The sequence below is a fragment of the Chiloscyllium punctatum genome, chromosome 30, assembly GCF_047496795.1.
Source record: "Chiloscyllium punctatum isolate Juve2018m chromosome 30, sChiPun1.3, whole genome shotgun sequence".
NCBI classification, from domain to species: Eukaryota; Metazoa; Chordata; class Chondrichthyes; order Orectolobiformes; family Hemiscylliidae; genus Chiloscyllium; species Chiloscyllium punctatum.
The window spans coordinates 17,616,476-17,641,176 of record NC_092768.1 but is presented as its reverse complement, the minus strand read 5'-3'; the positions used below and the strand labels follow the sequence as shown (position 1 = coordinate 17,641,176).

At 51.2% G+C, this 24,701-nt stretch overlaps 2 protein-coding genes across 2 annotated transcripts in view; one reads left to right on the top strand and one right to left on the bottom strand.

The window, feature by feature from the left end:
* The window catches only part of LOC140455097 (uncharacterized), a 66,131-nt gene extending 55,128 nt beyond the window's left edge, over positions 1–11,003 (bottom strand). Inside the window, exon 1 of the mRNA XM_072549759.1 lies at positions 10,568–11,003. Coding sequence (XP_072405860.1) covers positions 10,568–10,643 — 76 coding nt within the window. The 5' untranslated portion in view covers positions 10,644–11,003. The remainder of the gene's footprint in view (positions 1–10,567) is intronic.
* A 152-nt stretch (positions 11,004–11,155) lies between these two features.
* LOC140455217 (uncharacterized protein C11orf98-like) lies at positions 11,156–24,035 on the top strand. The gene is given in 5 exon segments (XM_072549939.1): positions 11,156–11,195; positions 11,198–11,214; positions 20,992–21,113; positions 22,699–22,796; positions 23,389–24,035. Coding segments are annotated over 5 exon segments (372 nt in total). The 5' UTR covers positions 11,156–11,170; the 3' UTR covers positions 23,499–24,035.
* The last annotated feature ends 666 nt before the right edge of the window (positions 24,036–24,701 follow it).

Sequence of the window (24,701 nt, the reverse complement as noted above, 5' to 3'; positions counted from 1 at the left end):
TCCAGCAAGAGGATGATGAGGGAATAGAAAGACCCATTGGGTATTTTTCCAGGAAGTTGAACGTTCATCAACAGAAATATTCAACGTTGGAGAAAGAGACTTTAAGCTTGGTGTTGGCATTACAATATTTCAGTGTTTATATTACCAGCAACACATTTGAAATAATCATATACACTGACCATAACCCATTGATATTTGTGGAACAATTTAAAAACAAAAATATCAGACTGTTTAGATATTGCCTGTGATGCAACCATTCAATTTGACAATTATGCATGTGGTAAGTCATGAGAACGTGATTGCTGATGCGTCATCAAGGCTCGAATGAGACATGGAGGCATTCGGTGGTGGATGTGCCACAGCATGAATTCACATGTGGCTGCGCATGTTTCCATGTACATAGTTAGTATAGTGTATGTGTATTCTTTAGACTACCAACCAGCTTGTTATTGAAGGGTTTTAAAAATGATTCCATCTTTTGGTATTGTTCATTATTTTTAAGGGGGGGGAGGTGTCACAAAGCTGGTCCATTTTTTTCTAAAAGCTGTTCCTTTTCTCAAGAATACTGTGTCCTTGATTTATGTCAGAGGGTTGGGCGCCGATTAGACTAGTTTGGCACAGAGATGAAAAGGATTTAGAGGTCTTTCCTTTATATGAAAACAGAGGAGACTTCAGGCCAAAGGGGTCATATTTTAGAAGTGACCTGTATAATGGAAGGGGAGTGGTCAGCTCTCTAGCGGAGCAGTTCAGTCCAGAACTAGTTGGGAGTTCAGCAGTGGACTGTGTGAACAGGTTCTTTCTCTTTCTGCCCTTCTAACTTCAACCTGGATGCATCTGTTCTATTTTTTAAAAGCTGTGTTTTAAGGGGTTTGCTTATTAGGTACGTTGTGTATATTCGGGACAGAGTAATTAAGTCTAGTTTGGATAGACTGAGTTGTGGAGAGATTCTTTATTCTTGTGGTTCTGTTCGCTGAGCTGGGAATTTGTGTTGCAGACGTTTTGTCCCCTGTCTAGGTGACATCCTCAGTGCTTGGGAGCCTCCTGTGAAGCGCTTCTGTGATCTTTCCTCCGGCATTTGTTGTGGTTTGAATCTGCCGCTTCCGGTTGTCAGTTCCAGCTGTCCGTTGCAGTGGCCGGTATATTGGGTCCAGGTCAATGTGCTTATTGATTGAATGTGTGGATGAGTGCCATGCCTCTCGGAATTCCCTGGCAGTTCTCTGTTTGGCTTGTCCTATAATAGTAGTGTTGTCTCAGTTGGACTCATGATGCTTGTCCATGAACACGAACTAGCCACAAAACAACACGACCAGCTTTCCTTAGTAGCCACACACGCAGATGACAAGCAACATGAATTCGACTGGGACAACACTACTATTATAGGACAAGCCAAACAGAGAACTGCCAGGGAATTCCGAGAGGCATGGCACTCATCCACACATTCAATCAATAAGCACATTGACCTGGACCCAATATACCGGCCACTGCAACGGACAGCTGGAACTGACAACCGGAAGCGGCAGATTCAAACCACTACAAATGCCAGAGGAAAGATCACAGAAGCGCTTCACAGGAGGCTCCCAAGCACTGAAGATGTCACCTAGACAGGGGACAAAACGTCTGCAACACAAATTCCCAGCTCAGCGAACAGAACCACAACAACGAGCACCCGAGCTACAAATCTTTTCACAGACTTTGGTTCTTTATTCTGTTCTTTGTGTTTTATTTGTAATTCTGTGAATAAATTTTTGTCTGTTTTAAAACCTGGTAGTCAACCTTGTTAACTTACTCTGGGTAATTTTCACTGTACACTTATCGAAACAAATTGCAAAGTTATGGTCTGAACTGCCTGCTTAAGAATGTTTTGAGTGGTCTGGCCTAGTCTAGTCCATAACAGAATGATATGAAAAATTTAAAAAGCAGAAAATACACAAATCTATGTCATTAACGATAGATTCTGGGGATAACAGCACAGGAAGATCTGAGTTTGTCTGATTCCCTCTGGGCATCCATTCTCTGCTGGGAAGCTGTAGATGGTGACTTGGAGCAGGTGACTCCTTGCCGTCTGATTCCCGATTAGGGTGTGGCGTGGGTGGAGAACAGCACAGGATCTCAGGCTGGCAATTACCTCCTTGGGATCTTGCTGTGCATGCAGCACACCACTTACTTACAGCATTGGGCAGATCACAAGATTGGAGCTGAGGAAATAAAAATAAAATGAAAACACACGGAGTGCTTTCCTGTAGTATTGAAGTCGTTGGGGAGGAGAGTGGGGCCGGGTTACCTTTGCAAGATGTAAATATATGGCTTACTTATAAATACATGGCTGGCTGCGAGTATAAATATACTCGGCATTCAGAAGCCTTTGAGGATGCTCCGTTATGCTCCGCTCTGTTGCAAAACAAGGTCACGTGATGCTGTTTCACGCGCCGGAGGCGTGCAAGGGTCATGTGGTACTCCGTTTCGCGGGCAAAACAAGGTCATGTGGGGTCGGACATCCGGGAATGCAAGGAGGCGGAGAATGGAGTCAGATCAACAGCCAATCAGAAGATGATTCCACCTCAGTGATTGCATGCCATTTTTTATTATATAAAAGACTGGGTCAGGGACAGAAGGGTGTGGTATTTTTCTGAACTGACACACTGTCCAGTTTGTCGGGGACGGAAAGGTCTAGACCCAGAGCTCTGTATGCATTATTCACTTACTGCTAAAATAAACTAAAAGTGTGAGACCGAATATCTTCTCCTATTGCTTCATTTAAAGAACACGCAGGACTTGGCTCACACATAGAAGAAAGTAAGTTAGTAGATTGAGCCTAAGTCCGACAATTTGGTGACCCCATCGTGATGAAGACAGAGAAGTGACAGAAAAGAGAGAAAATAGAAACAATGGACAACTGACGTTTGATGACAGCAAGCGGCGCCGCATAAAAAAAGGTGAGCAGACACCTGTTTATATCGAAGTTCTGCAATTGGAAATACTAAATTGATTGTTGTCATTATACTGCAAGTGTCCTAGTAATAGTAAGTGGATAAAGTATTGATATAGTACGTACAGGTTTCAAGTCCCTTGGGGTTAGAGTCCCCATAAAAGCAACAAGGTATGTAATGTAAGTGTGAGGAGGTTTAAAGTCCATTGAGCAGGATCTCATAAAAGCAACGCTCACAAATTGTGGGGTATGATTGATGTGTTGTATGTTTTAAAACTTATATTGGGGAATGTACAGAGGGTGGCAGAAAAGCCAGTAGCATCTTGAAGACAGGGACGGTGGTGTCTCAGCGAGACAGAGTTGGAAGTGGAAACCTAACAGTGACAACGGCACTGCTGATAAATCTCGCTGAAAGGGGTCAGTTGCTCGGGTGTACTCCATACAAACTGACTGGCCACGGGATTTGTCTCTGATTGGGTTAGTTGCTCAGTTATATTATATCCAAACCAAGTGACTGCTAGACGGGAAGATTAAAACAAAAATACGTAAAATGGAAGGGGAATTTGATAAAGAATGTGAGGAATACAGAGGATGTTCTTTTGACTTAATGTTGCCTGTAAAACAGCAGTGGGGTAAAGCTAGAAGTCAGTAAGTTAGTGGGCTTGCAAAGGACAAACAAAAAAAAATGATGGAGAAATATGATAAGATTTGGGAAGAATTACAACAACAGGGCAAAATCCCTACAAATAAGGAGAGGGAGAAATTGTCACAATTTTTAGGAAAAGCAGAACAGCAAGCTAAATTAGAAGTTGAAGAGCACATGAAGGGAAAGAAAGGGTCAATATTAGTTAGAAGAAAGTGGACAAAAGAAGGCGAGGAGAAAGAAGAGAGGAGGATTTGTCTGCATAACATGACGTTAGCCTGTATGGCGGTAGAAACATTACAAAAGAGGGTGGGTGGTACCTCTAAGACAAAACTGATGAAGGAGACAGAAAAGGCAGGACCATCCGCGCCATTATATTCTAAATCACCTGGGGTACAATCACCGCCTGTCACACAAATGCCACTCATGTATGTTCAAGAACGGGTGTTGGGTGTTGGGTGTGCAAGAAGTAGGAACAAGAGGGTACGAAGCAGGAAAAGAGAGACTGGCGGAGGCAGTAGAAGAAAGCATTAGAAAGGTTGAAAAACTAACACTAGAAGCTGCACAGAGAGTTAAAGAAGCGGAGGAGGCAAGCAGGGTGTTAATGACGCACAGTGGAAACAATGAACAGTTGAAACAAGGAAGACATTCATTATTGGATGAGCCAGATGCTCACTCGACACCGTATAGTGTTGAGAGCGAAAGGAAGGGAAGATTACATAGCTCAGGTCAGTTACTAGATGACGGGTTCTCAGACAGAAAAAGGAGAAATTTGAGGGAAGAACGAGATAGGGACAAATTGGATGGGGGGGGGGGGGGGGGGGGTCTAAAAATAATACAGATCTTGAGGACGAAGAATCCCTGACAGAGGATGACCCACACACCTACCCCGTCACTTTGAAAGGCTCATTCACAACACATGCCAAACATGGCCCTCCAATGAAGCCCCTACCTGAACCAAGTTACAACCTGCGTCACAGAGACACATTACGACAACCCATACAGTATCAGCACCACCAAATGCCATTAATTTACAGAGGCTTTTATTTGAGGGATGTTTATCAGCCCTTCACATTTACTGACATGAACTGCATCCTGGATAAAATGCCCCACCCATGGAGGGAGGTGGGCCTTGGATGACTAAATTTTGCCAATATACACTAGGGCACAAGTTAGCTATGGGCGATTGGAGAGGATTGTTGGGCAAGCAATTGAATATGTGGGAAGTACAGCAGATTGAAGCGTCTGCGGGAACCACCTTGCTACCTGATTCGGAACCGTTTGTGCAGCATGCCACCTGTGTGGGAAGGGCAATGAGGGATAGATTTCCGATTCCACCAGGAGCAATGCACTCACTCACCTTCACAATGAATGGTGCCTTTTTAGCTCAGTGTAAGGGCATGAGGACAGACACTGCGGGTAGCCACCCAGGGTCAGGTCAGCTACAGACCACGTTATTTAGGAACGCTGTTATGGCAGGGATGCCTAAGGAAGTAAAAGAGGCAATGGAGAGTAATCCTGATATCCCAGGTTGCTCTAAAGAACAGTGGGAGAAACACTTGACGCACCACATGAAGCGTTACAGGACAAAACAGGATGAAGATAAACAGAGCAATGAGTCAGCTCAAGTGCAGTTGCTGAAGTTCCGCTCGATGAGGCTAGCAGGGAGGTCAGGGATTGATCCGAGGACAGTATGTCCGCTCAAGTCAGCCTCCTTTTCAACAAGCTGCTCAGCCTTACCGAGCCCCAAATGTAGCTGCAGCCCCGGTGCAAGGACAGTACCCCCAGACTATGCCGGAAGGGCAGGGGTACGAATATTGACGGGGCCCGAGAATTCAGGGGCATGTGGGGTTGGCAGACCCCTATATGCAAATGAGGATAATGGACAAGAATCTGTCTTTTTTGGTTGACGCGGGTGCAAGATTTTCTACCATCACTTGTGATTATACCTCGGTCAAACATGTCATCCTCCAGCGTCCAGTTAGTAGGGTTCTCGGGTAAACCAGAAAATCTGCTTTTGACATCGCCACTGATTACATCAGTGGCCGAACAGACCTTTCGTCACTGGTATATTTCATCACTTGCATGCCCTGTGAATCTGATGGGCCGTGGCTTGTTGGTGAGATGTGGGGTCTCGGTTCTGTGCGGACTAGATGGGCTGGTAGTGACCTTTCCAAATGGCTATTCTGTCAAATGTTCTATGAGAATGATTCACTCTGGATCCCAAATGATGCTATCACCGGACACATCACCAATGGCAGAAGGGCAGTGGGCAGATATATACTGGGGACTCCTCGAACCCGAAAACAGGCAGAACAACGGTATACAGTCTTTATACAGCCAATGGCGGCCCTGGATTCACATGCCACATCCCTATGGTCCTCCTGCAGATCCCCTTCATTTTACCCTGTATTATGATAGAGATGATAATGACATCTATCAGCATGCATTCTATCAGCATTTAGAAGGGACTCAATCGGATATTTCCTCTAATATCGGATGGTGCATGATCTTAGACGGATCAATAGCGTCGTTTCTACTCCAACTGTTCCAGTTCCAAACCCCTACACTGCAATGTCTGTGCTGACCCCTGACCATACGTGGTTCTCGTGCATTGATCTGGCCAACGCGTTCTTCTGTTTGCCCTTAGCTGATTATTTGAGGGACATTTTGTCGTTCACCTATAAAGGCCAACAACTACGTTATACAAGGGTCCCTCAATGGTTCATTTTGTCGCCGGGGTGTTTAATCAGGTACTGAAATAGCAGCTGAAGGACACGTCACTCCCAAAGGGGGTGATATTGATCCAGTATGTGGATGACATTCTTTTGGCCGAACCCGACCATGTTTCTTGTCTGGCAGCCACGAAGACATTGCTGCTTCGCACGTATGAGGTCGGTTTCAAAGTCTCACGGGCTAAATTAGAATGCTGCAGACAGACAGTGTCTTTTCTGGGTAGAGTTGTTTCCGCTAAGGGAATAGGTGTCTCTCCGTCCCATAGACCCTCCATTCTGCATCATACCAAACCAGTCACTGTAAAAGACATGCTCTCGTTTCTTGGGTTGGCAGGATACAGCAGACAATTCCTTGTGTCATATGGGGAGCTCACTTTCCCTCTCAGGGCCATGGTAAATGAGCAAGGCATGAGAAATTTGTCGGCCCATTTGCAGTGGACCACGGAGGCAGACGAAAGTTTCATATCTCTTAAACAGGCCCTGACACGGGCTGCTGATTTAGCAGTCCCGAATTACAAAGAGCCATTTTTCCTCGATATTTCTGAAAGATTACACACAATAAATGGTGGTTTTTTTCAGAAAAAAGGGGGAGGCAGGCAGGTGCTGATGTATGTAAGTGTTACCTTTGACCCAATAGAGGACAGACACCCGCCATGTACAAGACATGCAGCAGGGGTAGCTAAAATTCTCCAAAAGGTAGCACATATCGTCGTGGGCCATTGACTAACGGTACTGACGACACATAGTATAGCGGCCTATGTGAACTCAACAGCCTTTACAATGACGTCACAGCGGCAAACCAGGTTAGAGAAAATCCTGAATGCACCACATATAACTTTTACACACGAAGGAATTAACATGGCTGATAACATGGGAGGAGAGCCACATGTGTGAGGAAAGGATACAGAGAGACGTCAAAGTTAGGGCAGACTTACAGGCAATTCCATTAGTAGACCCAGAAGAAGTGCTGTTCACAGATGGTTGCTGTTACAGACATCCAACTGAAAGACTGAAAGCAGCCTATGCAGTGGTGCGACGGACGAGTAAGGGATTTGAGGAAGTTTTGACAGGAAAAGTGACAGGCAAAGAATCAGCCCAGTTGGCTGAACTACAGGCAATAATTGCTGCGTTAGAATGGTCAGAGGGAAAAAGAGTAAATACCTACCCCGACTCTGCATATGTGGCAGGGGCTATACAGGTAGAACTCAGTCAATGGATTAGATCAGGATTCTTAACAGCAGCGAAAACCCCAATTAAACATGAAAAAGATATGAAAAGATTAGCGGAGGCCCTAATGAAACCCGCAGAAGTGGCGGTGGTCAAGTGTAGAGGACATGATAAAGCAGATACAGTAGTAGCGAAGGGTAATCAGGAAGCAGACTCAGCAGCAAAGAAAGCAGCAGGGTATACAGCACAGTATATAATGATGCAAACAGAGAGAACAGTGTATGACCTGCTGCCTGCCTGTGATGTAAATGTGTTAATCAAAGAGCAGCAGAAAGCCTCTCCTCATGAACTGACAGTTTGGAGAGAGAGAAGGGCCACAGAGTCAGAAGGGATTTGGAGGTCGCCAGACGGTAGACCAGTCCTACCCCCAGGTTTGATAGCTTCCATGCTCCAGGAAGCTCATGGGTTGACCCATTGTGGAAAAGCACAGATGCAGAGGTATCTGACACATTGGTGGCATCCGTTCTTGCCAGCAATGATTGAAAATTATATTAGGGAATGTAGAACGTGTACAGAATACAATGTGAGACCAACAGTGAAACCATACGAGGGAAAATTCCATCTCCCAAGAATGCCAGGTCAGGAAATAGTGATCGACTACACTGACATGATAGAGAGAGTAAACGGATACCGGTACCTTTTGGTAGCAGTGGATGCATACACTGGTTGGCCAGAAGCTATACCTGCGAAAAAGGAAGACGCAAAAACAGTGATCAAATTTTTAATAAACCAATACATTCCAATGCATGGGTTTCCAAAGAGAGTCAGGTCAGATAATGGCACACATTTCAAGAACAAAGACCTGCAAGAAGTTAATGCAGCTTTAGGACTGAAACATGCGTTTGGAACAGTGTATCATCCTCAATCACAGGGAAAAGTTGAAAGAATGAATCAGTCCATAAAAGGGAAAATAGGAAGAGTATGTGCCCAAACAAAGTTAGGTTGGGTGGAGGCCCTACCCTTAGCTTTACTGTCCATTAGATGTTCAATAAACTCCATCACAGGATTTACCCCATACGAGCTTACAACACGGCAGCAGTTCCCGGGACCGGGAGTCAGACTACAGATCTTAGAGGGAGGAGAAGCCTCCCTAAGTTACAAACCTTACTATGACCAACTAACAGCTTTGGTGTCAGCTTTCTCCAACAGGTTGGATTGGAAAAAGGGGACCGACAGAGCCAGGTGCCACCTACCAAAGACTGGGTCCTGCTGAAGGTGATCAAATGGAAGTGGTCGGAGCCAAGGTGGACAGGGTCTTGCAGGGTGGTGGAGGGGACATCCCATGTGGTCAGACTGCAAGGGGTAATCATCAGAGCAACTGAAGGGAAGGCTCCCCCGCCCTACCAAATGGAGACGGAAACCATGGCTCTGGCAAAAAGGGAAGACAATGCATCGGAGACCGAATGTGATGTATAAAACTGGTTTGTTGGTCTCAGGGGACTTGTAAATATATGGCTTACTTATAAATATATGGCTGGCTGCCAGTATAAATATACTCGGCATTCGGAAGCCTTTGGGGATGCTCCGTTATGCTCCGCTCTGTTGCAAAACAAGGTCACGTGATGCTCTGTTTCACGCGCCGGAGGCGTGCAGAGAGGTCACGTGATGCTCTGTTTCACGCGCCGGAGGCGTGCAAGGGTCACGTGGTACTCCGTTTCGCGGGCAAAACAAGGTCATGTGGGGTTGGACATCCGGGAATGCAAGGAGGCGGAGAATGGAGTCAGATCAACAGCCAATCAGAAGATGATTCCACCTCAGTGATTGCATGCCATTTTTTATTATATAAAAGACTGGGTCAGGGACAGAAGGGTGTGGTATTTTTCTGAACTGACACACTGTCCAGTTTGTCGGGGACGGAAAGGTCTAGACCCAGAGCTCTGTATGCATTATTCACTTACTGCTAAAATAAACTAAAAGTGTGAGACCGAATATCTTCTCCTATTGCTTCATTTAAAGAACACGCAGGACTTGGCTCACACATGGAAGAAAGTAAGTTTGTAGATTGAGCCTAAGTCCAACAAAGACCAAATGGACATTCCCGATGAACGGCTTATGCTTGAAATGTTGACTCTCTTGCTTGTTGGATGCTGCCTGACAGGCTGCAATTTTCCAGCACCACACATTTGGACACTGATGCCTGGATAACTGACATTTCCTGTTAGTATCAACAGAAGGTAAGGGACAGGATGCTTAGCAGGAATATGAGGAAAAACCCAGAGGGTGTTGGGAATCCGGAAATCATTGCCTGTAAGGGCAGGAGGGATAGAAACTGTGTTCACACACAAGAAACATTCAGACGTGCACTTGTGCCACAGCGGTGAGGACTAGTGCTGGGAAATGGGATGAGAATGGTTAGGTTAGTTTGTCTCTGGTGAAAAGTTATCGAGAGTCCAAAGTTAGCTCTCTCTCTCTCTCTCTCTCTCTCAGATACTACCTGACCCACCGTGTTTGCCAGCAGTTTTCAGTGATTGTTTTTTTGGTCTGGCACCAACTCGATGGACCAAATGGCCTTTTCTCTCGCCACCCTCCCCTCGCCATCGTGGCGCTGTGCGGCCAGTTGCTGCAACTTCCAGCCAGGTGTCAAAAGAGACTAGATTAGTGGTGCTGGAAGAGCGCAGCAGTTCAGGCAGCATCCAACGAGATTCCTGATGAAGGGCTTTTGCCCGAAACGTCTGTTTCGCTGCTCGTTGGATGCTGCCTGAACTGCTGCGCTCTTCCAGCACCACTAATCCAGAATCTGGTTTGCAGCATCTGCAGTCATTGTTTTTACCTCGTCAAAAGAGACTATGCAACTTGTGAACCAGTCGCTCTGTGCCTCCGGTAAAGGGAGTGGAGGGGAGGGTTGATTGGTTTGCACCAGTGTTGGTACCACTGCCCCTCTTTCTCTGCTATAGACCTTGGTGACTCCTTTTGGCGGCAGCATCTGTTCCCAGGTCCAGGACGTGTCGAATCCCCCCCCCAACAATAGAGACTGGTTTAAGAGGAGATGGATGGCTTTGGTCCAATGGATGGTGGTTCAGCTTCACATCAACTTACCTTCGAAGCTCATCAGGCAGAGAGAGCAGAGCGCCTGGTAGGCGAGGTAACGAGGTGCCATGCTCCCATAGGTCATGGCTGAACACGGTGTTGGGGAGGCGGGAGGGCGGGGGGTTCAGCCGAAGGGTAGAGATACCAAAATGGCGGCCACCAACCGTCACCTTGGGCCCGGGCGGCTTTGCGCACGTGCGGGCTGAGCACACGTGATCCGTAGCCTGCCACCTCTTCGCTCCCGCTCTCACAGGGGATTGGCCGAGCGCGGGTAAGGGGAGGCACGTGACACCTAGCCTATCACGATGTCCTACTACCTGAATGCTCCAGTTGATGCGTGCGGGAGGCACGTCACCTTCAACCTATCGGGACGGCTGTCTTCGGCCACGTGATCAATCACACCACCATCATAGCCGATTGGCGGAAAGGGGCGGAGACGTCGAGCGGGCCCCCACCCATTGTGTCTGGTGGGTGCGGGTGGTGACATGGGCGGAAGCAGGGCCCCGCCCTCGGACGTTGGTCTGTGATTGACAGATCACCACCGTGAAAGGATTTCCGGTCTCGGGTTCCGGTGGGAGAGAGAGCGTGAGCGTGAGTCACGTGGACCGGAGAATGGCACCGGGAGGAAAGATCGACAGATCAACCGGCTCCGGAGCGTGAGTAACATACACCCCCCACCCCCTCCCCCTTACCGGGCCCTGAGTAACATACACCCCCCACCCCCCCCGGAACCTGAGTATCATATATACTCCCCCCTCCACCGGGCCCTGAGTATCATATATACTCCCCCCTCCACCGGGCCCTGAGTATCATATATACTCCCCCCTCCACCCCCCCGGAACCTGAGTATCATATATACTCCCCCCTCCACCGGCCCTGAGTATCATATATACTCCCCCTCCACCGGGGCCCTGAGTATCATATATACTCCCCCTCCCCCCCCCCCCCCCCGGGGCCCTGAGTATCAATATATACTCCTCCCCCTCCACCCCCCCGGGCCCTGAGTATCATATATACTCCCCCTCCCCCCCCCGGGCCCTGAGTATCATATATACTCCTCCCCCTCCACCCCCCGGGCCCTGAGTAACATATATACTCCCCCCCCTCACCCCCCCCGGGCCCTGAGTAACATATATACTCCCCCCTCACCCCCCCGGGCCCTGAGTAACATATATACTCCCCCTCCACCCCCGGGCCCTGAGTATCATATATACTCCCCCCTCCACCCCCCCCCCCCCCGGGCCCTGAGTATCATATATACTCCTCCCCCTCCACCCCCCCGGTGCCCTGAGTATCATATATACTCCCCCCCTCCCCACCCCCCGGGCCCTGAGTATCATATATACTCCTCCCCCTCCACCCCCCCGGGCCCTGAGTAACATATATACTCCCCCACTCCACCCCCCCGGGCCCTGAGTAACATATAATATACTCCCCCCCTCCACCCCCCCGGGCCCTGAGTAACATATATACTCCCCCCTCCACCCCCCCGGGCCCTGAGTAACATATATACTCCCCCCTCCACCCCCCCGGGCCCTGAGTAACATATATACTCCCCCCTCCACCCCCCCGGGCCCTGAGTATCATATATACTCCCCCCTCCACCCCCCCGGGCCCTGAGTATCATATATACTCCCCCCTCCACCCCCCCGGGCCCTGAGTATCATATATACTCCCCCCTCCACCCCCCCGGGCCCTGAGTATCATATATACTCCCCCCTCCCCCCCGAACTCCCCACCCCCCCGGGCCCTGAGTATCATATATACTCCCCCCTCCACCCCCCCGGGCCCTGAGTATCATATATACTCCCCCCTCCACCCCCCCGGGCCCTGAGTATCATATATACTCCCCCCTCCACCCCCCCGGGCCCTGAGTATCATATATACTCCCCCCTCCACCCCCCCGGGCCCTGAGTATCATATATACTCCCCCCTCCGAACCCCACCCGGGCCCTGAGTATCATATATACTCCCCCCTCCACCCCCCCGGGCCCTGAGTATCATATATACTCCCCCCTCCACCCCCCCGGGCCCTGAGTATCATATATACTCCCCCCTCCACCCCCCCGGGCCCTGAGTATCATATATACTCCCCCCTCCACCCCCCCGGGCCCTGAGTATCATATATACTCCCCCCTCCAACCCCCCCGGGCCCTGAGTATCATATATACTCCCCCCTCCACCCCCCCGGGCCCTGAGTATCATATATACTCCCCCCTCCACCCCCCCGGGCCCTGAGTATCATATATACTCCCCCCTCCACCCCCCCGGGCCCTGAGTATCATATATACTCCCCCCTCCACCCCCCCGGGCCCTGAGTATCATATATACTCCCCCTCCACCCCCCCGGGCCCTGAGTATCATATATACTCCCCCCTCCACCCCCCCGGGCCCTGAGTATCATATATACTCCCCCCTCCACCCCCCGGGCCCTGAGTATCATATATACTCCCCCCTCCACCCCCCCGGGCCCTGAGTATCATATATACTCCCCCCTCCACCCCCCCGGGCCCTGAGTATCATATATACTCCCCCCTCCACCCCCCCGGGCCCTGAGTATCATATATACTCCCCCTCCACCCCCCCGGGCCCTGAGTATCATATATACTCCCCCCTCCACCCCCCCGGGCCCTGAGTATCATATATACTCCCCCCTCCACCCCCCCGGGCCCTGAGTATCATATATACTCCCCCCCTCCACCCCCCCGGGCCCTGAGTATCATATATACTCCCCCCTCCACCCCCCCGGGCCCTGAGTATCATATATACTCCCCCCTCCACCCCCCCGGGCCCTGAGTATCATATATACTCCCCCCTCCACCCCCCGGGCCCTGAGTATCATATATACTCCCCCCTCCACCCCCCCGGGCCCTGAGTATCATATATACTCCCCCCTCCACCCCCCCGGGCCCTGAGTATCATATATACTCCCCCCTCCACCCCCCCGGGCCCTGAGTATCATATATACTCCCCCCTCCACCCCCCCGGGCCCTGAGTATCATATATACTCCCCCCTCCACCCCCCCGGGCCCTGAGTATCATATATACTCCCCCGCTCCACCCCCCGGGCCCTGAGTATCATATATACTCCCCCCTCCACCGGGCCCTGAGTATCATATATACTCCCCCCTCCACCGGGCCCTGAGTATCATATATACTCCCCCCGGCCTCAACTCCGGGCCCTGAGTATCATATATACTCCCCCCGGCCCTGATCAAATCCCCCCGGGCCCTGAGTATCATATATACTCCCCCCCCGGGCCCTGAGTATCATATATACTCCCCCCCGGGCCCTGAGTATCATATATACTCCCCCCCGGGCCCTGAGTATCATATATACTCCCCCCCGGGCCCTGAGTATCATATATACTCCCCCCCGGGCCCTGAGTATCATATATACTCCCCCCCGGGCCCTGAGTATCATATATACTCCCCCCCCGGGCCCTGAGTATCATATATACTCCCCCCCGGGCCCTGAGTATCATATATACTCCCCCCCGGGCCCTGAGTATCATATATACTCCCCCCCGGGCCCTGAGTATCATATATACTCCCCCCCGGGCCCTGAGTATCATATATACTCCCCCCCCGGGCCCTGAGTATCATATATACTCCCCCCCGGGCCCTGAGTATCATATATACTCCCCCCCGGGCCCTGAGTATCATATATACTCCCCCCCGGGCCCTGAGTATCATATATACTCCCCCCCGGGCCCTGAGTATCATATATACTCCCCCCCGGGCCCTGAGTATCATATATACTCCCCCCCGGGCCCTGAGTATCATATATACTCCCCCCCGGGCCCTGAGTATCATATATACTCCCCCCCGGGCCCTGAGTATCATATATACTCCCCCCCGGGCCCTGAGTATCATATATACTCCCCCCCGGGCCCTGAGTATCATATATACTCCCCCCCGGGCCCTGAGTATCATATATACTCCCCCCCGGGCCCTGAGTATCATATATACTCCCCCCCGGGCCCTGAGTATCATATATACTCCCCCCCCCGGGCCCTGAGTATCATATATACTCCCCCCCGGGCCCTGAGTATCATATATACTCCCCCCCGGGCCCTGAGTATCATATATACTCCCCCCCGGGCCCTGAGTATCATATATACTCCCCCCCGGGGCCCTGAGTATCATATATACTCCCCCCCGGGCCCTGAGTATCATATATACTCCCCCCCGGGCCCTGAGTATCATATATACTCCCCCCCGGGCCCTGAGTATCATATATACTCCCCCCCGGGCCCTGAGTATCATATATACTCCCCCCCGGGCCCTGAGTATCATATATACTCCCCCCCGGGCCCTGAGTATCATATATACTCCCCCCCGGGCCCTGAGTATCATATATACTCCCCCCCGGGCCCTGAGTATCATATATACTCCCCCCCGGGCCCTGAGTATCATATATACTCCCCCCCGGGCCCTGAGTATCATATATACTCCCCCCCGGGCCCTGAGTATCATATATACTCCCCCCCGGGCCCTGAGTATCATATATACTCCCCCCCGGGCCCTGAGTATCATATATACTCCCCCCCGGGCCCTGAGTATCATATATACTCCCCCCCGGGCCCTGAGTATCATATATACTCCCCCCCGGGCCCTGAGTATCATATATACTCCCCCCCGGGCCCTGAGTATCATATATACTCCCCCCCGGGCCCTGAGTATCATATATACTCCCCCCCGGCCCTGAGTATCATATATACTCCCCCCCGGGCCCTGAGTATCATATATACTCCCCCCCGGGCCCTGAGTATCATATATACTCCCCCCCGGGCCCTGAGTATCATATATACTCCCCCCCGGGCCCTGAGTATCATATACTCCCCCCCGGGCCCTGAGTATCATATATACTCCCCCCCGGGCCCTGAGTATCATATATACTCCCCCCCCGGGCCCTGAGTATCATATATACTCCCCCCCGGGCCCTGAGTATCATATATACTCCCCCCCGGGCCCTGAGTATCGATATATACTCCCCCCCGGGCCCTGAGTATCATATATACTCCCCCCCGGGCCCTGAGTATCATATATACTCCCCCCCGGGCCCTGAGTATCATATATACTCCCCCCCGGGCCCTGAGTATCATATATACTCCCCCCCGGGCCCTGAGTATCATATATACTCCCCCCCGGGCCCTGAGTATCATATATACTCCCCCCCGGGCCCTGAGTATCATATATACTCCCCCCCGGCCCTGAGTATCATATATACTCCCCCCCGGGCCCTGAGTATCATATATACTCCCCCCCGGGCCCTGAGTATCATATATACTCCCCCCCGGGCCCTGAGTATCATATATACTCCCCCCCGGGCCCTGAGTATCATATATACTCCCCCCCGGCCCTGAGTATCATATATACTCCCCCCCCGGGCCCTGAGTATCATATATACTCCCCCCCGGGCCCTGAGTATCATATATACTCCCCCCCGGGCCCTGAGTATCATATATACTCCCCCCCGGGCCCTGAGTATCATATATACTCCCCCCGGGCCCTGAGTATCATATATACTCCCCCCCGGGCCCTGAGTATCATATATACTCCCCCCCCCGGGCCCTGAGTATCATATATACTCCCCCCCCGGGCCCTGAGTATCATATATACTCCCCCCCGGGCCCTGAGTATCATATATACTCCCCCCCGGGCCCTGAGTATCATATATACTCCCCCCCGGGCCCTGAGTATCATATATACTCCCCCCCGGGCCCTGAGTATCATATATACTACTCCCCCCCCGGGCCCTGAGTATCATATATACTCCCCCCCGGGCCCTGAGTATCATATATACTCCCCCCCGGGCCCCTGAGTATCATATATACTCCCCCCCGGGCCCTGAGTATCATATATACTCCCCCCCCGGGCCCTGAGTATCATATATACTCCCCCCCGGGCCCTGAGTATCATATATACTCCCCCCCGGGCCCTGAGTATCATATATACTCCCCCCCGGGCCCTGAGTATCATATATACTCCCCCCCGGGCCCTGAGTATCATATATACTCCCCCCCCCGGGCCCTGAGTATCATATATACTCCCCCCCCCCGGGCCCTGAGTATCATATATACTCCCCCCCGGGCCCTGAGTATCATATATACTCCCCCCCGGGCCCTGAGTATCATATATACTCCCCCCCGGGCCCTGAGTATCATATATACTCCCCCCCGGGCCCTGAGTATCATATATACTCCCCCCCGGGCCCTGAGTATCATATATACTCCCCCCCCGGGCCCTGAGTATCATATATACTCCCCCCCGGGCCCTGGAGTATCATATATACTCCCCCCCGGGCCCTGAGTATCATATATACTCCCCCCCGGGCCCTGAGTATCATATATACTCCCCCCCGGGCCCTGAGTATCATATATACTCCCCCCCGGCCCTGAGTATCATATATACTCCCCCCCGGCCCTGAGTATCATATATACTCCCCCCCGGGCCCTGAGTATCATATATACTCCCCCCCCGGGCCCTGAGTATCATATATACTCCCCCCCGGGCCCTGAGTATCATATATACTCCCCCCCGGGCCCTGAGTATCATATATACTCCCCCCCGGGCCCTGAGTATCATATATACTCCCCCCCGGGCCCTGAGTATCATATATACTCCCCCCCGGGCCCTGAGTATCATATATACTCCCCCCCGGGCCCTGAGTATCATATATACTCCCCCCCGGGCCCTGAGTATCATATTATACTCCCCCCCGGGCCCTGAGTATCATATATACTCCCCCCCGGGCCCTGGGTATCATATATACTCCCCCCGGGCCCTGAGTATCTATATACTCCCCCCCGGGCCCTGAGTATCATATATACTCCCCCCGGGCCCCTGAGTATCATATATACTCCCCCCCGGGCCCTGAGTATCATATATACTCCCCCCCGGGCCCTGAGTATCATATATACTCCCCCCCGGGCCCTGAGTATCATATATACTCCCCCCCGGGCCCTGAGTATCATATATACTCCCCCCCGGGCCCTGAGTATCATATATACTCCCCCCCGGGCCCTGAGTATCATATATACTCCCCCCCGGGCCCTGAGTATCATATATACTCCCCCCCGGGCCCTGAGTATCATATATACTCCCCCCGGGCCCTGAGTATCATATATACTCCCCCCCGGGCCCTGAGTATCATATATACTCCCCCCCGGGCCTGAGTATCATATATACTCCCCCCCGGGCCCTGAGTATCATATATACTCCCCCCCGGGCCCTGAGTATCATATATACTCCCCCCCCGGGCCCTGAGTATCATATATACTCCCCCCCGGGCCCTGAGTATCATATATACTCCCCCCCGGGCCCTGAGTATCATATATACTCCCCCCCGGGCCCTGAGTATCATATATACTCCCCCCCGGGCCCTGAGTATATATATACTCCCCCCCGGGCCCTGAGTATCATATATACTCCCCCCGGGCCCTGAGTATCATATATACTCCCCCCCGGGCCCTGAGTATCATATATACTCCCCCCCGGGCCCTGAGTATCATATATACTCCCCCCCGGGCCCTGAGTATCATATATACTCCCCCCCGGGCCCTGAGTATCATATATACTCCCCCCGGGCCCTGAGTATCATATATACTCCCCCCCGGGCCCTGAGTATCATATATACTCCCCCCCGGGCCCTGAGTATCATATATACTCCCCCCCGGGCCCTGAGTATCATATATACTCCCCCCCGGGCCCTGAGTATCATATATACTCCCCCCCGGGCCCTGAGTATCATATATACTCCCCCCCGGGCCCTGAGTATCATATATACTCCCCCCCGGGCCCTGAGTATCATATATACTCCCCCCCGGGCCCTGAGTATCATATATACTCCCCCCCGGGCCCTGAGTATCATATATACTCCCCCCCGGGCCCTGAGTATCATATATACTCCCCCCCGGGCCCCTGAGTATCATATATACTCCCCCCCGGGCCCCGAGTATCATATATACTCCCCCCCGGGCCCCGAGTATCATATATACTCCCCCCCCGGGCCCCGAGTATCATATATACTCCCCCCCGGCCCCGAGTATCATATATACTCCCCCCCGGGCCCCGAGTATCATATATACTCCCCCCCGGGCCCCGAGTATCATATATACTCCCCCCCGGGCCCCGAGTATCATATATACTCCCCCCCGGGCCCCGAGTTCATATATACTCCCCCCCGGGCCCGAGTATCATATATACTCCCCCCCGGGCCCCGAGTATCATATATACTCCCCCCCCGGGCCCCGAGTATCATATATACTCCCCCCCGGGCCCCGAGTATCATATATACTCCCCCCGGCCCCGAGTATCATATATACTCCCCCCCGGGCCCCGAGTACATATATACTCCCCCCCGGGCCCCGAGTATCATATATACTCCCCCCCGGGCCCCGAGTATCATATATACTCCCCCCCGGGCCCCGAGTATCATATATACTCCCCCCCCGGGCCCCGAGTATCATATATACTCCCCCCCCGGGCCCCGAGTATCATATATACTCCCCCCCGGCCCCGAGTATCATATATACTCCCCCCCTGGCCCCGAGTATCATATATACTCCCCCCCCCCCGGGCCCCGAGTATCATATATACTCCCTCCCCCCCCCCCCCCCCCCCCGGGCCCTGAGTATCATATATACTCCCTCCCCCCCCCCTCCACCCCCCCGGGCCCTGAGTATCATATATACTCCCTCCCCCCCCCCTCCACCCCCCCGGGCCCTGAGTATCATATATACTCCCCCCCCCCCCCCCCCCCCCCCCCCCCGGGCCCTGAGTATCATATATACTCCCCCCCCCCCCCCCCCCCCCCCCGGGGCCCTGAGTATCATATATACTCCCTCCCCCCCCCCCCCCCCCCGGGCCCCTGAGTAACATATATACTCCCTCCCCCCCCCCTCCACCCCCCCGGGCCCTGAGTATCATATATACTCCCTCCCCCCCCCCCTCCACCCCCCCGGGCCCTGAGTATCATATATACTCCCCCCTCCACCCCCCCGGCCCTGAGTATCATATATACTCCCCCCTCCACCCCCCCGGGCCCTGAGTATCATATATACTCCCCCCTCCACCCCCCGGGCCCTGAGTATCATATATACTCCCCCCCCCCCCCCGGGCCCTGAGTATCATATATACTCCCCCCCCCCCCCCCCCGGGCCCTGAGTAACATATATACTCCTCCCCCCCCCCCCCCCGGGCCCTGAGTATCATATATACTCCTCCCCCCCCCCCCCTCCCCCCCCCCGGCCCTGAGTAACATATATACTCCTCCCCCCCCCCCCCCCCCCCCCCGGGCCCTGAGTAACATACACACCCCCCCTCCCCCCGGGCCCTGAGTAACATACACCCCCCCCCCCCCCCCCCCCCCCGGGCCCTGAGTAACATACACACCCCCCCCCCCCTCCCCCCGGGCCCTGAGTAACATACACCCACCCCCTCCCCCTTACCGGGCCCTGAGTAACAAATACATCCTCCTCCCCGGACCCTGAGTAACTATAGCCCTGAGGTCATCCCACACCTAACCAGGAACAGTACCCCCTCCCACTTCCCAGACCATGTGGAGATCATCCCCATTACTCCCCACACCTCACCAGGAACAGTACCCCCTCCCACTTCCCAGACCATGAGGAGATCATCCCCATTACTCCCCACACCTCACCAGGAACAGTACCCCCCTCCCACTTCCCAGACCATGAGGTCATCCCCGTTACTCCCCAGACCATGTGGAGATCATCCCCATTACTCCCCACACCTCACCAGGAACAGTACCCCCTCCCACTCCCCAGACCATGAGGTCATCCCCATTACTCCCCACACCTCACCAGGAACAGTACCCCCTCCCACTCCCCAGACCATGAGGTCATCCCCATTACTCCCCAGACCATGTGGAGATCATCCCCATTACTCCCCACACCTCACCAGGAACAGTACCCCCTCCCACTTCACAGACCATGAGGTCATCCCCATTACTCCCCAGACCATGTGGAGATCATCCCCATTACTCCCCACACCTCACCAGGAACAGTACCCCCCTCCCACTTCCCAGACCATGAGGTCATCCCCATTACTCCCCAGACCATGTGGAGACCATCCTCATTTCTCCCCTCACCTGACCAGGACCAAAAACCTTCTCCCACTCCCGGACTGAGTAAACTCCATGTGACTGTGAGGAGAGACCCCGATTCTCCCCCTTCCTGCAGCGCCAGGCACATTACTTGCAGGCATTGAGTGGGGATGGTGGTGGTGGTGGTGGTGGTGGGGCATGGTTTGATAATAAAGGTTTTAGAAATTAGTGAATTTAGCTGGAGGGCGTTGTTTGATATTACACGTTCAGGGAGTGACTGGGTGAGATATTAAATAGTTTAGGGAGCTGTCATATTTGGAACATATTTAATGACTTGTTTCCTGACCTGTGTCTGTCTGCAGGAATTACAGAAAAATATTTTCAAAAGACGGAGGCTTTTGAGGAAGAAGAAGAAAAAGCGTGTTATTGTGGGTGCGGTGATTGACAAGGGACTGATCACTTCTCATCACCTGAAGAAGAGATGGTGAGAAATCAGCAAAGTTGTCTCCAGGACCCATCCTGTGGTGTCTGTTCAGGTTGTTGCAGTCCATGACCTGCTTCAGGTGGCAGAGGGGTTGTGGGAATGTCTTCCAGGAGAAAATGAGGACTGCAGGTGCTGGAGATCAGAATAGAGTGTGGTGCTGGAAAACCGGAGCATGTCAGGCAGCGTCTGAGGAGCAGGAGAACCGACGTTTCGGACATAAGTCCTTCATTAGGAATTATGTCCAAAACGTCGATTCTCCTGCTCCTCCTGCCTGATCTCATGTCTCTTTCAGGGTTGGGTTTCCCATGGTTCTTCTATATTCTGAACAAGGGTGATTGAACCCAAAATGTTAACTCTGATCTCTGCCCACAGGTGCTGGCAGACACGCTGAGTTTCTCCAGCAGTTTGTTTTTTCCCCCCCCCCCCAAGGTTGACAGTGGTCAGTCAGTAATTCTGACCAAGTATAAAAGTGGTCTGGCTCACTGTTATTGACACTGCGCTAGTTGAATTTCACAAATGAGTCACACAATAGTATTTTTTTTGTTTTTAAAAAAAAATCTAAGCTATTTTTCTAATCAACCTGTTCAGAGGTGTTGGTGCTCACCTTGAGTAGGTGGGACTTTGAACCCGGGCCTCCTGACCCAGGGATAGGGACTCTACTGCTGCACCACAAGAGGGCCCCTTTCATGCATATTTATTAATTTACAAATCAGACACCAGGTTGTAGTCCAACAGGTTTATTTGGAAGCACTAGCTTTTGGAGCACCGCTCCTTCATTAGGTGGTTGTCAATGTCAATATGTGCAATCTTCTTGGAGATCCTCTCCACTTGAAGCCAACAGTTAGTGGTGTCGATACCACCTGCTGAAGGAGCAGTACTCCGAAAGCTACTGCTTCCAATTAAACCTATTGGACTATAACCTGGTGTTGTGATTTGTAACTTTGTATACCTCAGTCCAACACCGACATCTCCAAATCATATTCACTAATAGCATTAATTAGTGCGGATGCTCTCAATTGCTGCTGTTATCTTCTATGGCAGCTAGGACTTCACTTTGCAGAATCCAACTGCAAGGAGGGGTGTAGGGAAGCAGAAAAGACACATTTTAAGTGTCACCAGAGTGCCTGCTGTCAACCTAAATGTGGGCAAACCTGGGGATTTAGGAGACAGTGAGACCTTCAGCACCATACTGCTGATGGAATAAAGGAAACTGGGTTTAGCATTTATGATACTGGAACGTTGGGAGGAATGCAGTTAGCCACACAGAGCAGAGGACGTGAATAACGTGAATTTCCACATCTCGCTGAGACTTGGACCTCAATCAGTAAGGTAGCACGCCTGAGAGTGCAGCATGCACTCCGCTGACCCTGCCTACTGCATTATACTGTCACCCTTTGTTTTAGCTCTGGACTGGAACCTTGTGACTTAGAGGCAAGGATGCTTCCACCCAAGCCACACTTGCCATCGATGGCTCCTTCTGTGGAGATTGCCTTGACTCCACTGGGATGTGTGTTTATTAAAGGTAGATAGTGAATCCATGTTTGTAGCTGTTTTTGTTGTAATTACTTGCTGTTTCTGTTTTCAGCTCGAGTAAGAGGGCAAATATCACACTGTCAGGGAAGAAAAAGAGAAAGTTACAGAAGCAGATTCGGCACAGTCAGAGGGAGCGATCAGCCATGGATGGTATGCTTACAGTGTCTCGGGTTCTCTTCTACCTCAACCCACCAGTGACCACCACCACCTCCTTCCTTCTGCAGAAGGAGCTTCATGTACAGACATGCATCGTGGTGGTAATGGGAGGGGAGTGGGGCTAATGAAGACAGACATGCAAACAGAGTTACATAGCCCCATGTTTATGGTAATCAATTTTCTCCATGGTACAGGAAAAGGGGTTCCTGGACAGTGAATCAATCATTTTTAAAAAAATTAAGTCATAGCATCCAGACTTTCTCAACAAAGACAATGTGAAAGAAGCAGGTCATATTAAGTTTGTATAAGCCTCTACTGGAAGCTTGGGTTCACTTCTTAGTATTTTAGATTGACTATATCTTATTGGTCACTGAGCTTATGGAAGGCTGAGTTAGACAGATTTTTGATTTGTTGGTGGTGGTGGTGGGGGGTGGGTGATGGGAAAGTTATTGAGTTAGACAGGAGGGGGACCACAGTTAGATTAGCACTGCTGTATCAGTTGAGTATTTGCCAGTATTCACCATAGGTGGTGTGTACACTACCATCCAGTGGCAGTCCCAAGTAAGTTCTTTTCTCATGTCTCTAGTTGAACCTGCCACGTCGAAGTGGATCAGACCATCAGCCAGCATGGAGGTGAAGAAGACAGGAAGCAAAGTGGTGACTGTGGAAATGAAAGATGAAGAAATGGTGGAGTAGTGTGGTTGAAACGAACAAGGGAAATTATACATAAAGGGCCTGCTTTGTGTGGCAGTTGGTACAGTGCAGAGCTCAGGCAGGATTCAGTGATGATCCAGTGTGACTGCTGCCATTGTTCACATCCTGGCTGCTTAGAGCTCTACGCTCTGAATTGGTCAGATGATTATTTATCTGATAGATGCATATAGAGTACCAACTACTGCAACTGGGCATAAAGACCATTCATTGATGACAAATAATCACTTATTCCATAATTGCCATTGTCACTGAGAAATACAGAACATCGCTGAAAGTAGACATTTCTGCAACTTATCACCTGGCATTTGAAACAAACATAAGAACACTTGAGACAAATACAAACAATTACAACAATGTATGAGTAAAAAAAAGGGATGCTGACTCCAATTGGCTGAGCAGTTGCCATGGAGAAAGCAATAAGCTGGCCAAGCTCCTGGATTTTGTTTTAATAAAAAAGGTATAAGGCTTGAATGTATTATTTACATAGAATGGATCAGTAGAATAAATCCTGCAAAGTTATCTGGTCTTAAAATTAAATGTTAGTTTATCTATTAGCACATTGGAGATTGTTCAGCAACTTGTGCCCATTGGCAATCACATAATAAAGAACAATACAGAACAGGAACAGGCCTTTTGGCTCTCCAGGCCTACACTGACATGTTTTGCCCTTCCATATTAAAACTGTCTTCTGTATTCCTCTATTCCCTTCCTATTCATGTATTCATCCAAATGCTGAATATCTTTTTCTGGCAGGGTTTGTAATTGTGACCTGGTTGAGGATAGGTTTGTGGTTTGGAAACCCTTTAGTATAGCTGAAAAGAGAGGTGCTACCAAAATGAAAAGAATGTACCTTGAGGTACAGTCACATTTCTAGTAGGGGCACTAGGATCCTTGCCTGACAGACAGAAGACATTGGTGTAGCAGCACCAAAAGAGCTGTTGCAGAGGTACCCTGGGACTGAAATGATTGGTCTTCAACAATCGAATCCTTTGAGCTAGGTATTATTCCAACCAGCCAGATTCTCCCTGACATCAGGTAAACTCTGACTACTTGATGATGCTAGAGAAGCACAGCAGGTCTGGCAGCATCTAAGGAGCAGGAAGGTTGATGTTTCAGGCATAAATAAGCTCTTAATCAGGAATGTGGGTTGGGGGGGTTGGGAGGAAGGTAGCTGGGAGGGCACTA